Genomic DNA, 14,342 nt, shown 5'->3' with positions numbered 1-14,342 from the left:
CATTGTATGGGTGCAACCTTAAAATACTGTACAAGGCGGCATACAATATGTTTCAGACTCTTTACTGCAGGGATACCCATTGGTTATACATGTGTAGGATAATGTGCACTGACCACAGATCTTAAGCTACCAGATACCATCTAGGACGAGCTTTTGAGTGTGCAAGCATCTGAACTTGGCTGCTTGCACCTTTAGTATTTTAAGTGATGGCTGAGAAGTAATGTTCACAGCTGCTGTATGGTCAAAGTCGTTTTAGACACCTCTGCCACCACAACACTACAGAAAAGAGGAAACAGGAAGCAAGCTAAATTAAAAGCAAATCAAGCAAATGTTCTTGAGAGATTGAGATAACTGACAAACAGTAACCAAATAACTATAATTATTAAAGCAATTTTATTCAAACAAACTCTGGTGTTGACAGATGCTCGTGTTCATGTAGAACGCTGTTTCAATTAACGCAGTGCTTGGAGGTATTATTTTGTCATTTTATAGCATATTTGTGAAAGCTGCACCTGTCATTAGAAGTGCCTGTTCCTTTATTTTGGAATTCTGGGAAAGGACGCCACAGACTGAAGACGCTGTCGGCGGTTCCCTTCTCATGTTGTTTTGTATCATGCTATGTGGAATTGTATAACTTTTTCTATGGATATTTTTTCATCGAACACGCATAACGATGCCGAGGGTTCCAGCTGAACTTGAATTTGAAACTCTGGCCGAGGTGAGTTGGAAATTATCCTTGCTATCCTACGTTAATAAGCTAATAAACTTTGTGGCTGACACAGTGACACTGACAGCTGAGCTAGTCTGTAGAACTTGTAGGTAGCTAGCCTGCCTAGCTTCGCTAGCTAGTAGCTAGTACTAGTAGCGAGACATCAGACGATAGTTCACAGTTGGAGTGAGAAGTGAGAAAAAACATTTATCAAACAACAAAATACATTGTGTTGAAAGCTAACAGTTTGGGAATTAGTCTTGATTGCACCTGACCTAGTAATGCAATGCCAATTAATGCTATTAACCGACATACTACTACACGCAGAACTAGAGTACAGTCAGTAGTAGCTACTACTCTCAGAATACCTAGAAAGTTCCCACAAAATTAATCCACATTTCTTTGTTGATTGTTCTGCTGATTACTATGAACAACAGATTACTATTGTTACTGTAGTCACCGAAGTGGTTGACTGATTTGCATGCTGTTTTACAGTGTAAATACAATTTTCCTGCGGAAGCACTGAGGGATATCAGGAATGTCACAGCAACATACGGAGATCTGCGGATGTATGTGGACTTCTACAGTAAGTTCAGTTCAGTCAAAAACCAACACGCGTGTCCAGGTGGATGAAGATGGTCTTAGCACTATATTTGCAGTGATCTTGAGTTGTTCTTCACCAGTTTATAGTGGGTCACAATCGGACATTGACTAGTAATCCTTGGTGATTTATGCACTTTCCAAGCCTGCTTGGCTTATCTTCAGAGAGATGCCCTCTCAGGCCATTCCTTTTATTTCTCCACCACTAATATATTATTAAACCTCATTAGAGATTCCTTGGACTGGATATTCAATAATTGATAACTGTCCTGTTAACACTGCAGGTTACCCCAACAAGGAGAAGAAGAAGTTGGTTTGTTTGGCTGGCACTATTCCAGTACCATATGATGGTAAAAACACAGAATAACAACAGACTATGGAATAGTTAACTGTCTTATACGTTGCAGTATCATAGTAGTGTTTCTTGTGTTTTGTTTGGCCTTCCAAGGTAATACATACAACATCCCAGTACGCATTTGGCTTCATCAGACACACCCCCAAAACCAACCAAGGTGCCATGTGTGTCCGTCGGGTTCTATGGTGATCAACCTCCGATGCCCTTGTGTGGATGCAAGTGGGCATGTCAGTCTCATTTGTCTTAACAACTGGAAGAGTGTAAGTTGATGGCACAGTTTTATTGGAATATTTACAATGTTTAATAGGCTTTTTTGAACTCACCTGGGGAAGGTTTAATGGACAGGGCTTCAACAAGGCTTGGAGTAGGCTAAATGTAATGATGTTAAATCATCATCGTAGAATAAAACAGAGAGTAAAGGTAAACTCTTAAATACAACAGTGACTACACTGTTGTTACTACTTCCAAACCATTTAAGCCGCTATCAACAAATAGGATTGCTTATTTCCAGAACTAGGCCTACCCTTAACTGTTTAGAATATTTTTTGTTAGTACATTGCAAATGTACAATAAAGTCTTAGTATTGTTAAGGTTCAAACAATGTTCTGGAAAAAAATCCCACAATGTCCTTTATGAAGCCAGTTCTTGTGTCTTCATGTGCATCTGTATGTGTTTAAACGAGCAGTCTTGAAGTATTTCTAGAGGGCTACAGTAAATATTTGTGTTATGGACAAGCATGCCACACTAAAGGATAAGATGGTCAGATCTTCTAATGAATATTGCATTGATGTTGGTGCATTGAAATTTGCAGGGTCAGTCCAGTCTCGCACAAGTTGTCGCAGAGATGAGATCTGCCTTCCTAAAAGAGACTCCCCTCTTTGCCACACTGAGAGCTGAGACGCTACCTACCCCAGCACACAGAGCACATGCAGAGTGTCTTGATGCTCATGGACAGCATCTATCTGATGGCGGGTGAACCTGGGCTCTCCGTTTTTCTAGACAGTGAATTCATACGTACAATATACAGTACAATATACAACAAGCAGCATAACTGTTATTTAGAAAGTAGCAGCATTACACTGTAGAATATTGTTATTGAATGCTGTGGATCGAAGTAGTATTGAATGTTATTGTTGATTCTTTGATTTTGTTTTGCTCTGTGTTCAACACTAGCTGGCTCAACCCAAGTAGCTATTCTACCCAAACAGTTGGACAGTCATTGATGCAGACCCCGAGAGAGAGAGGTGAGTTTTGGTTTTAGAATCCCTCAAAAATGTAGTCCACAACAGAATCCACAACTGTCATTCAATTTCACAAGTCTTTTAGTGAGTGCTGTATTAAGTGCCTTTGGAGACTATGGAGACAGTGTGTTTGCCACTCTGCTGATTTACTCTCTCAGGAATATTTAACACGGGCCACACATTGTAGTTCCTTAAGTTTAGCATGCACATTTGGCCACTGTCTGTCTGACACAGTACACCAACTCTCTATTATACTCAGTATTTTGTCTTCCTGCATAGACATAATTTTGAGTAATGTCATATGTTACAAATATGAATATTAATCTTAACTGTTCCTTTCCAGATTCTAGAGCTGTCTTTTACTTTTGTTTCCCGTTGGCGCCACTGTTTCTCCTTTAGCTCCACCCAACGGTTTAAAGTCCAGCCAGTCTGAGGTAGTTGGGGAGTCCAGGGTGAGACGATCCTACACGGAAGAGCTGTTGGAGATCGACTTCAGACCACCTGACCCGCCTTTACAGTACTCCTCCTCCAACCCTTTCATCGGTAGTGGCTTAGGTAGGATTCACCCCCAGTTGGTCTGTATTTCGGTATGTAAGCAGATTGGGGTCACCATTATGACCCTCTCTTAGGTTCATCTGTTTAGGGAGGGAAAAGGGTCTAACAAATGTATGCCGTGTTTAGTAGTGGAATAATGGTGTGTGCACCTGAGCATAATGAATGAAACGATGTTTTCAATTCAAATGGGAACTATGAATGGTACCAAGGAAACGCAAACAGAACTAACTGTGCTAACTAAACCCGCCAAACCACCTCTAACAAAAGTACACTGGATGGCACCCTTTCCTTGCCCAGGGTTCTCAACCAAAGTGAATGCTACATGATGAGGTGTATGCCCATTGGCAGCTTACCTATCCCCTTGCCCCTGTGGGATTGAACCAAAACCAACGAAAAGCACTATAAGACTAAGACTATGTAATACTTTATTTAGCTACTCATTTAGTGAGGTGAAATTTCTGATGGATGAAATGGCAATGTGGTAGATGTAGTGTCTGGGGAAAAAAAAAAGAAGTGAATTTTTGATTGAATAGGGACTACCTCACATCCGGTTGTATTTTGGTATTCTACATTAATGAAACTGGATTCTATGGGTAACGGAAAGGTAACACTACAAATGTATCTCATTGCACTGTATCCAAAACAGTGACCCACCACCTGTAAATGACAGTATACTCCATTCTATAGGTCTAACATTTTCCTGTTCTCTTCACTACAGCTCCAAATGCAACTCCATCCAGCTCGGGGGACATCAGCAACCTATTCAGCAGCCTGCAGTTGGAAAATGTGGTCAACATGTACCAGCTTGAAACCAAAGATAACACTTCTAAAGGTAAAGAAAGAAAGAAAATATTTTTTTTTTTAAATTAACAATGGTTTGAAGGACAAATAATCGGACAATCTGAACTGGGGAAAAAAACTCCTGGATAGGCTACACTGCAAACGATGCAGCTCAGCCTCTGCTCTGCTTGGAAGGCACATCAACCATCAAGTATATCTGAATTGAACATTGCAGGAGCTGCCACACTCTCCCACACTCCCTCTGGAGAGAGCCAGACCACTCCCAAGCCCTCCCCCACCCCCCTGGCACTGGTGGATGACAGCCACAGGGTCCTGGTGAACAAGCTGCCCGTGGGCGTGGTCCCTCGACACATGAAGAACAAACTGACGCTCTACTTCCAACGCAAGACCAACGGAGGAGGGGAGGTTCTGGATGTGACCTACCCTGCAGCCCAGCCTGACCAGGCCTGCATCACCTTTCACAGCTCCATAGGTGAACATACAGATGGACCTAGGCTGGGGTTGACGTCCAATCTTGTTAATAGCTAAAAAGAGGCATCTGCACGGATTCGCTTGATCTCTGACAAACTAAAAGCGTGTCTCCAAGCTATGCACATTTCCTATAATTACTCATGTGCATTTGACTGTACTTTTACATTCATGTCATTTTAATCTGTTTATAGATGCAGAGCAAGTGTTACAACAGGCAAACAGAATTATCACTTTGAATAACAAACCTGTCCTTATCCAGTTGAGGAGCTTTGACAGTTGTCAGGTGAGGCTGTCCTACTATTTAAGACAAAAACTAGTAACAACTTCTACTGTGTGTAGCTACACAGCGAAGCAGTACACGTTATTACACAGGGAGAACTAGGTGTCCTTTTCCCATCTCCACATATCACTAACCCCTTTCTCCTACACTGTACCTGGTTAAACTTGTGTAGTAAGGTACCATTAAACTGTAATACCATGATGTAATTAATAAATTCTTATAGTTTCTTGTGGCCATTTACAAATAGCAAACTATTCTTTTGAACAGTCCTCAAGCGATCCAAAAGCTATTTTAGTTTTTCTTTTGTGGCTTTTCATATAGACTCCAATCCCAGATGTCATCTCTGGGGACAAGGCAGCCATGTTCAGGAGCCTGTTGTCCCTGGAGGGGCAGAGCTTCACCCCTGCTGATGTCCAGGAGGCGGTGCAGTTGTGCAGCGACTTTCCCTCGGCTCTCAAGTTCCTCTCCCACGAGTGCCCCATCTGCCAGGAGATGATGTCCTTCTGCAAGGTAGGTCAGGCTGTGGTCGGACTGGCATTATGTTGGTGTTCATGCACCTGCTGCTTTTTGTCACTATTTTACGAGGAAGACTGAAAGGACAAATTGTCCTGTGTCAGTGAGCCTAACAAATATGACAAATGTCATGATGCTTATGGATTTGCTGATGATTATATTACTTCTCAGGAAAGGGATATATAAGTATGTGGATAGCTGCCTCAACACTAATTGCGCCCAAAACAATGAGTAAACATTTGTTTAAATCCAATTTGGACCGGAACCTATCCTATAGGAATAAAAGCATCCGACCTACAACCTTTGACTTCGAGCCTCCTCCATGTAACCTTCCTTTACCCCTCCAGATCGTCACTATGACCCACTGCTCGTGTGCCTTTTGTGAGGCCTGCTTCAAGGCCTACTTCTCAGCAGCCATCAAGGAGAAGAGCATCGCCCACATGGTGTGTCCCCTGTGCAGCCAGCCGGACGTTCGTACCCAGGGGCTCACGGAGGGGTTGATGGACTACTTCAGCCTGCTGGACACCAAGGTGACGACCTCCCGCACTCCCAAAAGGCTTTAGCACAATGCCATTTCGTTGGACATATCCCAGCACAAACACAGCACTTCCAGATAACAACGACCATACTACACTTTTGACCATTGGCATTTAGTAGCATCAGCAAATTCTTGCCCACAGTATTTGATCTAAATGCTACTGTTTTTTTCTTTTTAATCATTTGATACTTATAATATTTATTGAATAATGATACCCATCTGTTTACAGATCAGACATTATCTGGATCCTCAGACCCATGAGTTGTTCCAGAGGAAGCTGAGAGACAGAGCCTTACAAGAAATGCCCAACTTCCGCTGGTGTGCCCATGTAGGGAAACATCCCTCTTCTCTCTGTTTCTGTAAATCAGTAGTTCTCCGTCTATCTCACTTTCAATGTGTCTTTGAAATGTAAAATACATCTAAATGTATTGTATGGTCAGTGGCTTGATTTAAATACTTGCAATATGAATGATTGAGTTATCAAAATTCCCTATACAACCCTTGTATGCAGTCAGTGGTGGATATGGGCCAAAACACTTGAACACTGTTTTGATGAAATTATTTTTGACTGATTTGATTGGTCAGAAGATCATGCAATTATTGCTCCAATCCGAATCCAAAAAGAATACATGTGCATTCTGCGATCAGTTACTGAAAACTCTTGTATCATTGTGGAAAGTGAGTGTAAATCTGTGTGCTCTTCAGTGCTCGTTCGGCCTTCTACACGAGGCAGACCGATTAAGGATGGACTGCCCTAGCTGTGGGAAAAGCACCTGCTCCCGATGCAAGACTGCTGTAAGAGGGATTACATGCACTCATTTGATATCTAGAAAAAAGCTATTAGCTATTGATCTAACCATGTGGTTTGTGTTCCATTTTTCTCCGGTGCTGTGTGTGTTTACCAGTGGGCTACCCAGCATGAGGGGCTCTCATGTCAGAAGTTCAAAGAGTGGAAACTCCACAATGACCCAGAGCACCACACTACACGACTAGAGATCCTCCTGAACAAGAACAAAATAGGTAAGGACACACACTTATTTAGGTGTGTAATGAAATATGGATTTGGACCTTATGCTCAATCCAGAGAGCTAGCTATAGTCCACACTGTGAATACAATTATTTTCTGTAGGATACCTAACAAAACAAGTTAAGATGAAAAATGAAATTAAATAGATGTATTTGTCAGTTGTGTAGATAATATACATATAATGGCCTGGTAATCGATGTGTGAATACATTCCTTTACGCGGCAAATGGTAGCATGCCACACAAACTACATCCATAACCTGTTTGTTTCAGAGTGTCCAAAATGCGAGTTTGTGTTCTACCTCTCCAAGGGTGGTTGCCTCCATTTCAAATGCACCCAGTGCCAGCATGAATTCTGTGGCAGCTGCAAAAGGTCCTTCAAATTAGGCTCCGTAAGTGTGCCATGTCCCCTGCTTGAACACGACTGAGTTACACATTGTTAGTATTAAAATGACCCGCGATGACTTGGTAAATGCAGTTGTGTCATCTTCTTAGGCTTGTAAGTTCTCTGCTGAGTGTGGTACTAAGGGGTTACACGCCCACCACCCCAGGGACTGCCTGTACCACCTAAGGGACTGGAGTGTGACCAGACTTCACAAGCTACTACAGGTAAGTGTCATCTGTTTAGGCTACAGATCTTACATAACTCACTCACTCACTCTTTCACCGTAGACTGGCTGGTGTACGATGATGGACATTCTTATCCGGGTGCTTACTGTACCAACTCTGTTACTTACTGTGCCATAAAACAAATTTCTTATTGTGGACTGTTACTGTACTAATGATGGTCGGTCTGTATGTTGAACTCCAGCATTACAGAGTCTCCCTCTCAAATCGGATCAAAGAAGACTTCACTAAGACAGGCTTTAGAGGTAAATTTCAACCATTTGCACAAATGTATCTACATTGGATTTTTACCTAAATGTATTATTTACGTTTGGAGAATACATTTGTCCTGTTTGACACAACCAACTCCCTGGCATTTGACTATCTTTTTTAAGACGCTTTGACTCCCTGTGTATCAGGTGTGTGTGCTGTTCTGGAGCTACGAGACACGGGCGGTAGGAAGGAGGAACCGTGTGGTCGACCAGCTCTTACTGAGCACAACGGCTACTGCGCGTAAGAGACATAAGAGAGTAACAGGGCCCAAGTCGTGTCTTCTAAACCTGCAGTGGCATTGTTTTTGCTGAGTGCGTCTCTGTGGGATGCAAATGTTTTTTTTTTTTTTCTTCTTCTTCTTACCATTCCCCAGACTCCATTATAAGGAGTACCTGGTTGAAATCATTAACCGAAGTCAGGCCGACCCAGCGGTTCTGTTTGACGCAGCAGAGATCGTGACAGAGTTACAGAGATGGCATGTCCCTGTTCCACAGAGGAAGCCTCAAGAACCTGAGCCACTCTACATACACCGCCTCAGACTGGTGAGGAGTAATTCATTATAATGATAAGAACAATTATTCAATTTTTTTCTTTTTCTAGTTAAAAATAACTCATTGCATGTTACACTGTAGCCCTATTAGACTCACATTTCAATCATGTTTAGCTCTAGGCACAGGTGAGGACTCATGTAGAAGCAGACAAAGCAAAAATCAAAAAAGGATGTCACCCTGTGTGGCTTTAAGAGTCACATTTGAATCCTTTCTAACTTGCTGCCAGTTAGCATTTACATTTGCATGTTAGGATTCAAATCGTAACGGTGCACTATGAGCTCAAATGCTACGCAAAATGCACAGGGCTCATTGTGTGTTTAGTTTGCGTGAGTCTCAAGTACCAACCCACTTACCTCTACCACTTTCAGATACTTACCCAGAGTGTTCGCCTGAGGGACCATGGCACTCCTGTGAAGGTGAAAGGTCACCTTTGCCCACCTATGGGAAGCATGTGGCCTGCTGCCCAGGACATCTCAGCTAGTGGCTTCTCAGAAGACTCCCAGTTATTGTTACTACTCAATGACTAAGGATGCCAACCAGAACAATGTTATGCAATGACCTCTGACACGCTTATTTAGGATTAAATTGTCTAGTGTCGTCCTGTTTAAATATATGAAATTATGGTCAGACTTAAATAAAAGGGAATAATATCCATTTTACAGAATCTAATTGTATGGGTACGGTACGCACATCAGTCTCAATGGTTCCACCTATGTTGGACCAATAAACCCATTGGATTAACCCTATAAGACCCTGCTCGGCTTCTGAGCACATGATGGGACTGCACACGCCTTGTTTACATTTCACACAATGTCACAAGGCGGCCACATGTCCTGAGTTGACATGGCTTGTGACATTTTGCAAACAAACAAACAAGCAAAGTAGGGACATTTTAAGAATTGTGGTGATTCTATAGTTTAAGTGGATCTCACTGAAAACTCATTTCAAACCCAACTCAAATACATCCTTGTTCTGTCTATGAAGGATATTTGAAGTGCACGTCACTACATAATTGATTAAGTCGATTATGTGGTATGAAATGAATGAGTGTCCATGCACAAATGCATAAAAGAAAAGGTTGATTAGATTGAAAGATAAAAATAAAGTGAATGGTATGAGTGACTAATAGAGTAATGATTATGGAGAAAATCTCTATTTCCTTTGGGATGTTTGAATATGCAGGATATGTCTATTTAACACTGCTAAACTGTTTTTTTATGTAAGTCTATAATGTGAAATGAATGAGTTACTTAATGCACTTTTTGTTTCCTTGTTTAGTAGATTTTTGGTCCCTAAGGCTGCAATGTTTTTCATAAAGTCAGGACTAATGTAGGCACTGGTCTCAATGTGACTTTACCTTAAACAAAGGTAAAGTAGGTGATTCAAATAGGTTCTCAGGATTGAAGTTAGAGTTAAGTACATCCAATAAGACGTTTTCTTGATTATGCACTGTACATTATCTGCTAGTATGGTACAATAGTCAACACACTATTCAGTACGTTCTAATGTTTTACACAAATATTTCCTCTTAAAATGTATAGAATTGTTTTCCATATAGAGCTAACACAATTACAGTAATTACAAAGTGTGTTATTATTTATGAAATATATTCTATTAAAATATTCACTAACAAGCCTGAAGTAATTGTGAATTGGTTAATACTTCATACAATAAAGTTTTCATAGTACACAAGTGTTAATATATTGAAATCGATATTCCTGATCCTGGGACAATGACAAACATAGCCATTTGCTCATCTCTGACTGCACTATGGCTCTTTTTGGAGTGAAGAAGGAAAGCAGAAGGAACATGCAATGTTAAGATATACAAAATGTGTAAAAGGTCAACCTTCAGTAAAAGAATACGTTTAATTGTGAGGTTGCCCACGGTAAATCCTGTGTTTAAACTGGACTTTCCTCACACTTCTAGTTCAGCCTGATCTCAGTTACTGTGTAACTCCAAAACAATTCTCCACCAGCAGAGAGGTATTTGATGTATTTCAGCAGTTAATCCTAGGAACATGAGGAGTCTAACGTAGCCCAGACTACAAGCCTACATTCAGTACAGACTTGCCTTAAGGTTGCACCAATCATTCTTCTACCTACCAAATGACAACGATGCTGTTTCAATAATCCAAACGGGTAGTCTATAAAAATGTTTTTACAATGTCACTTACTGAAAACAAAATACATTTAAAAACTGAAATGTGACAAGGCTAATTTTGGGACATACTAATATGCATACTTTTATACTATACAAAGTTAACCAAACTTCATAGATAACTCACTATTTTGGTTCAATAGGTGCATCATCTCGCAAAGGGGTGAATGCATCAATTTCTTTGACAATCCTTTCAGCAATATTCCTGTTGTTGGCAGCTATTACTCTTCTAGACATGAGGTCCAAAGGCCCACCTAAAACCACAACAATTAACTGCATTAGTGGCCATAAAATGGTAAACGACAACAACTGATGAAAATCAACACAATTTGGAGATCATACATTGGTTGTGCGTTCGAGCGTCCAATTTTCCAATTTAGTTAACTGTACCTGTATCAACTGAGTAAATAGTAGACTATCATATGGTAATGAATATGTGTTACTGTCCATCATGAAAACAGCTAACCAGGTAGGACAAGGACATATGATGACAAAGTACAAAATGTTACACTACCTTCTACATCCATGAGGACTCCTCCAGCCTCCGTGACTATGACAGCCCCGGCCGCAATGTCCCAGCAGTGGATCCCTATCTCATAGTAGGCCTCCACACAGCCAGACGCCACCAGGCACATGTTAGTAGCAGCCGTACCCACTCCTCGCATCCTAGTGGTGAAGATGACAAAGAGACACAGGGTCATAACAGATAGACAGATGCATGCTGGGACACACCAACCTGCTGGCAGAGTATCAGCATTTAAAACCTGACATTGTTTAAGGTTCTTCAGCTAATACGAGAACATTTTAGTTCAGGTCTACCTAGTTTAATTAGCGTTCAGGTAATAAGGTGTTTTATAACCATGAGAGCACGTCATCTACGACACTACACATTTTTGTGTAGTGTATTAAAACTACCAGAACGGTTGTCCAAAAGAGGCTACCTTGTAAAGTCAATGGGCAGAATCCCATTTTTTACCCTAAGTTATTTGAAATGCCTCCCAACTCACTACTGCCTTGATGGTCTAATGACATTAACACTTTATCTCTGTGGGCTTACCCATGGATCGGTAGACACAGGATCTTTCTCATGCTTGAGAAGATCTTATCCACAACCTCTGCATCTCTGTTTGATCCAAACTCCGTGGCGATAATGGATTGGCTGATGTCTGCAATCCAAAATGAACAGACATACTCTGTTTGACTATTGTACTGAACCTTGACTTTTGACAAGTGTAGTCAGTCGAGAGATACATTTGACCGTCAGGTACATGGGAGGGATAGAAGGTTACCCTTCTGGTCTGACACTTGAAGTGTCTGTCCATTACAGAAGGCTCCCTTCCCCTTTCTTGCTGTGTACATCTTATCTTCTATGCAGCTGTAGACTACACCAAACTCCATCTGTTGAATAAAGCGATTTTAGCATTGTATTGAGAATTAAGGGTATCAGTGCCTTCAGAAAGTATTCTGACTTCATCAGTTTTTCAGATGGTCTCACTCTATTCTTAAAACTATACAAGGAAGTTTAAAGTATTCAATTGTAAGAATGTAGTATAGCATCACATTTAAAGAGGACAACAAAAAATTCATAATATACCTTTCTGTTGACTGCAAAGCCAATAGAAATAGCAACAAATGGATATCTATCAGGATGAAGGAAAATAATGGTAATAAATAATAATAAACCATAAATAATGATAGAATTCATATTTCGTCAACCAAGAGACACATTTCTTACCCATGGACAAAGTTAGTGGTCCCATCCACGGGGTCGACTATCCAGGTTGGGTCGTCAGTCAGGACACAAGTCTCACCAGCAGCCACAGACTCTTCACCTATGAAACTTGAAAAGCAAAGAGAACAGGTGTTAAGAGGAAACCCTCAGGTACTGTCTGATAAAGTGCATTTTCATTTTCAAGTATTCAGACCCTTTCCCTTTTTACACCTTTACATTACCTTACTGTAGGTAGTTAATGCATCAATATAGTAGAGTAAGACTGTAACAAAATTGGGGGAAAGGGGTCTGGATACTTTCAGAGTGCACTTTTACTACTTGCATAGTCCATTTGATGTTTGGCTTCCTGTTTAGCAGGGCTTTGCACAATGTTTTGACATTCACCTTAATGAACAAATCTAAAGCATTTCACTACCATATTAATTGCTTACTAGACACACCTTAATGGGAGGGTATCAAATACACATTATGTGAAGAGGATATTCTTTAAAGTGACTATACCTGTGCTTGGGAAACTTCTCTTTCACAGATTCAATGATGAGCTTCTCCACCTTTTGGTCAGTCTTCGTCACTAAATCCACAGAGGAGCTCTTGCAAGTAATGGTCATTTCATTCTGTACTGCATCCCTCACCATCTAGAGATTGGAAGATTGTAAAAATACTCACCAGTGTGATAAAGATACTTGTCTAACGGGGACAATGTAAAACAACAATTGCCAGACTATGCAAACAAAATAGGAAGTATGGATAGAACCAGACTCAGACAAGGTCATACTAGCATGCACGCACACACAGACACACTCACAGATCCTGCTTTCCTGGCCAAAGCCACGGCATGGTCCATGGCATCCTGCCATGGGTCAGGCATGGTGCTGTGATGTTAGGAAAATGCCCTTAAAAGGATGCTGGAAGGTTATTACATAAAGGTTATTCTGGAAACCAAACACTGGACATATGCACTGTAGATTACATCTCACAACTCAAACCTTAAAAATTAAATGGTGTGAACAATTTGTCAATGGTCACGGAGACAATGGACATTATTCTGTCTAAAACTATTACTATCAGAGATAGTACCACATCAGACCACATTCAAGCTATTTATGAGAATGTATGAGAAGCTCTTCAGTCAGTTCAGGTCAGTATCCAATATTTTTACACTGATGTAAATCTTCACATTTGATTTGATGGCAACCATTTAATTTGGGCAAACACATACTGCCTAATCTAATCACCGATACGGGCTTCTCTTAAGGACCTAATTCGATTTGGAAAATATTTACTTTTCGTATATTTAACCGCTAGCTATGTCTAAAAGGGGAGGTTCAGCAAAGTGAAAATAAAGTAAAACAGACATTATGATTATCAAGTTTTGTTCTATATTGGATACCTCTTGGGGACTAAAGTCTTACCTGTGTAAAATAATGAGCTGCTTCCGTAATCCGTATGTTTTGCTTTCTTCTTCGTCGATCGAATGGATTATCCGAGATGAACACCCGTTGAAGTATGCTGCCGCACACGCCACTGTGGCCAATTACGTACACTGGACCTGTGCTAAAACCATTGGTAGTAAACTTTCCATGGTGATTTTATTTTTTATAGCTTGAATATTGATGTTTTAATTGTTTGAAGTGAAAACACAAGGCGGATGACTGATGGCTTACATATTGCATAATTAAACCGGATGTATGTCATCACACCTTTGGCATCTAACAACAAACGCCTATAGTAATCTATGCCCCAAATGTCAGGAGCAGTAGTGCAATGATCTGATGTTGGTTTGCTACATCAGATTCATGTTTTTTATATCTTGGCCTAAGTATTTTGTACTAAGAACCAAGACTTGAGTAAGGCTGATGGGTCACAGGCTTACGCAATATGTTTTGTTTTTTTAAGATTTAAAACAAAGATTTGGGTAAAACAGCTACACAG

At 40.7% G+C, this 14,342-nt stretch overlaps 2 protein-coding genes across 3 annotated transcripts; one reads left to right on the top strand and one right to left on the bottom strand.

The window, feature by feature from the left end:
• The first annotated feature begins 620 nt into the window (after window positions 1–620).
• On the top strand, window positions 621–10,172 carry si:dkey-181m9.8 (E3 ubiquitin-protein ligase lubel). The gene is made up of 21 exons (XM_067253195.1): window positions 621–718; window positions 1,205–1,295; window positions 1,594–1,659; window positions 1,758–1,924; window positions 2,476–2,636; window positions 2,838–2,908; window positions 3,305–3,460; window positions 4,179–4,292; window positions 4,476–4,733; window positions 4,924–5,015; window positions 5,334–5,522; window positions 5,873–6,055; window positions 6,293–6,391; window positions 6,769–6,858; window positions 6,969–7,083; window positions 7,362–7,480; window positions 7,584–7,697; window positions 7,900–7,960; window positions 8,114–8,207; window positions 8,341–8,509; window positions 8,887–10,172. The coding sequence occupies exons 1-21, from the start codon at window positions 674–676 to the stop codon at window positions 9,043–9,045; spliced, it is 2,613 nt and encodes an 870-aa protein (XP_067109296.1). The 5' UTR covers window positions 621–673; the 3' UTR covers window positions 9,046–10,172.
• Window positions 10,173–10,496: 324 nt separating this feature from the next.
• impa1 (inositol monophosphatase 1) lies at window positions 10,497–13,868 on the bottom strand. Of its 2 annotated transcripts, none has more exons than XM_067253196.1 (9): window positions 13,823–13,868; window positions 13,216–13,315; window positions 12,912–13,045; window positions 12,414–12,518; window positions 12,273–12,318; window positions 11,968–12,076; window positions 11,736–11,844; window positions 11,193–11,344; window positions 10,497–10,932 (listed from the first exon to the last, which is right to left on the bottom strand). In XM_067253196.1, exons 2-9 carry the CDS (start codon window positions 13,276–13,278, stop codon window positions 10,805–10,807), a joined length of 846 nt encoding a protein of 281 aa, XP_067109297.1. In that variant the 5' UTR covers window positions 13,279–13,315; window positions 13,823–13,868; the 3' UTR covers window positions 10,497–10,804. The 2 variants fall into 2 exon arrangements, with proteins under 2 accessions (XP_067109297.1, XP_067109298.1); XM_067253197.1 differs by having other exon boundaries at window positions 13,216–13,303; window positions 13,823–13,862.
• Window positions 13,869–14,342: the final 474 nt, after the last annotated feature.

Source organism: Osmerus mordax, chromosome 16 (assembly GCF_038355195.1).
Source record: "Osmerus mordax isolate fOsmMor3 chromosome 16, fOsmMor3.pri, whole genome shotgun sequence".
Lineage (NCBI taxonomy): Eukaryota > Metazoa > Chordata > Actinopteri > Osmeriformes > Osmeridae > Osmerus > Osmerus mordax.
This window is presented reverse-complemented; position numbering and strand designations above follow the sequence as displayed.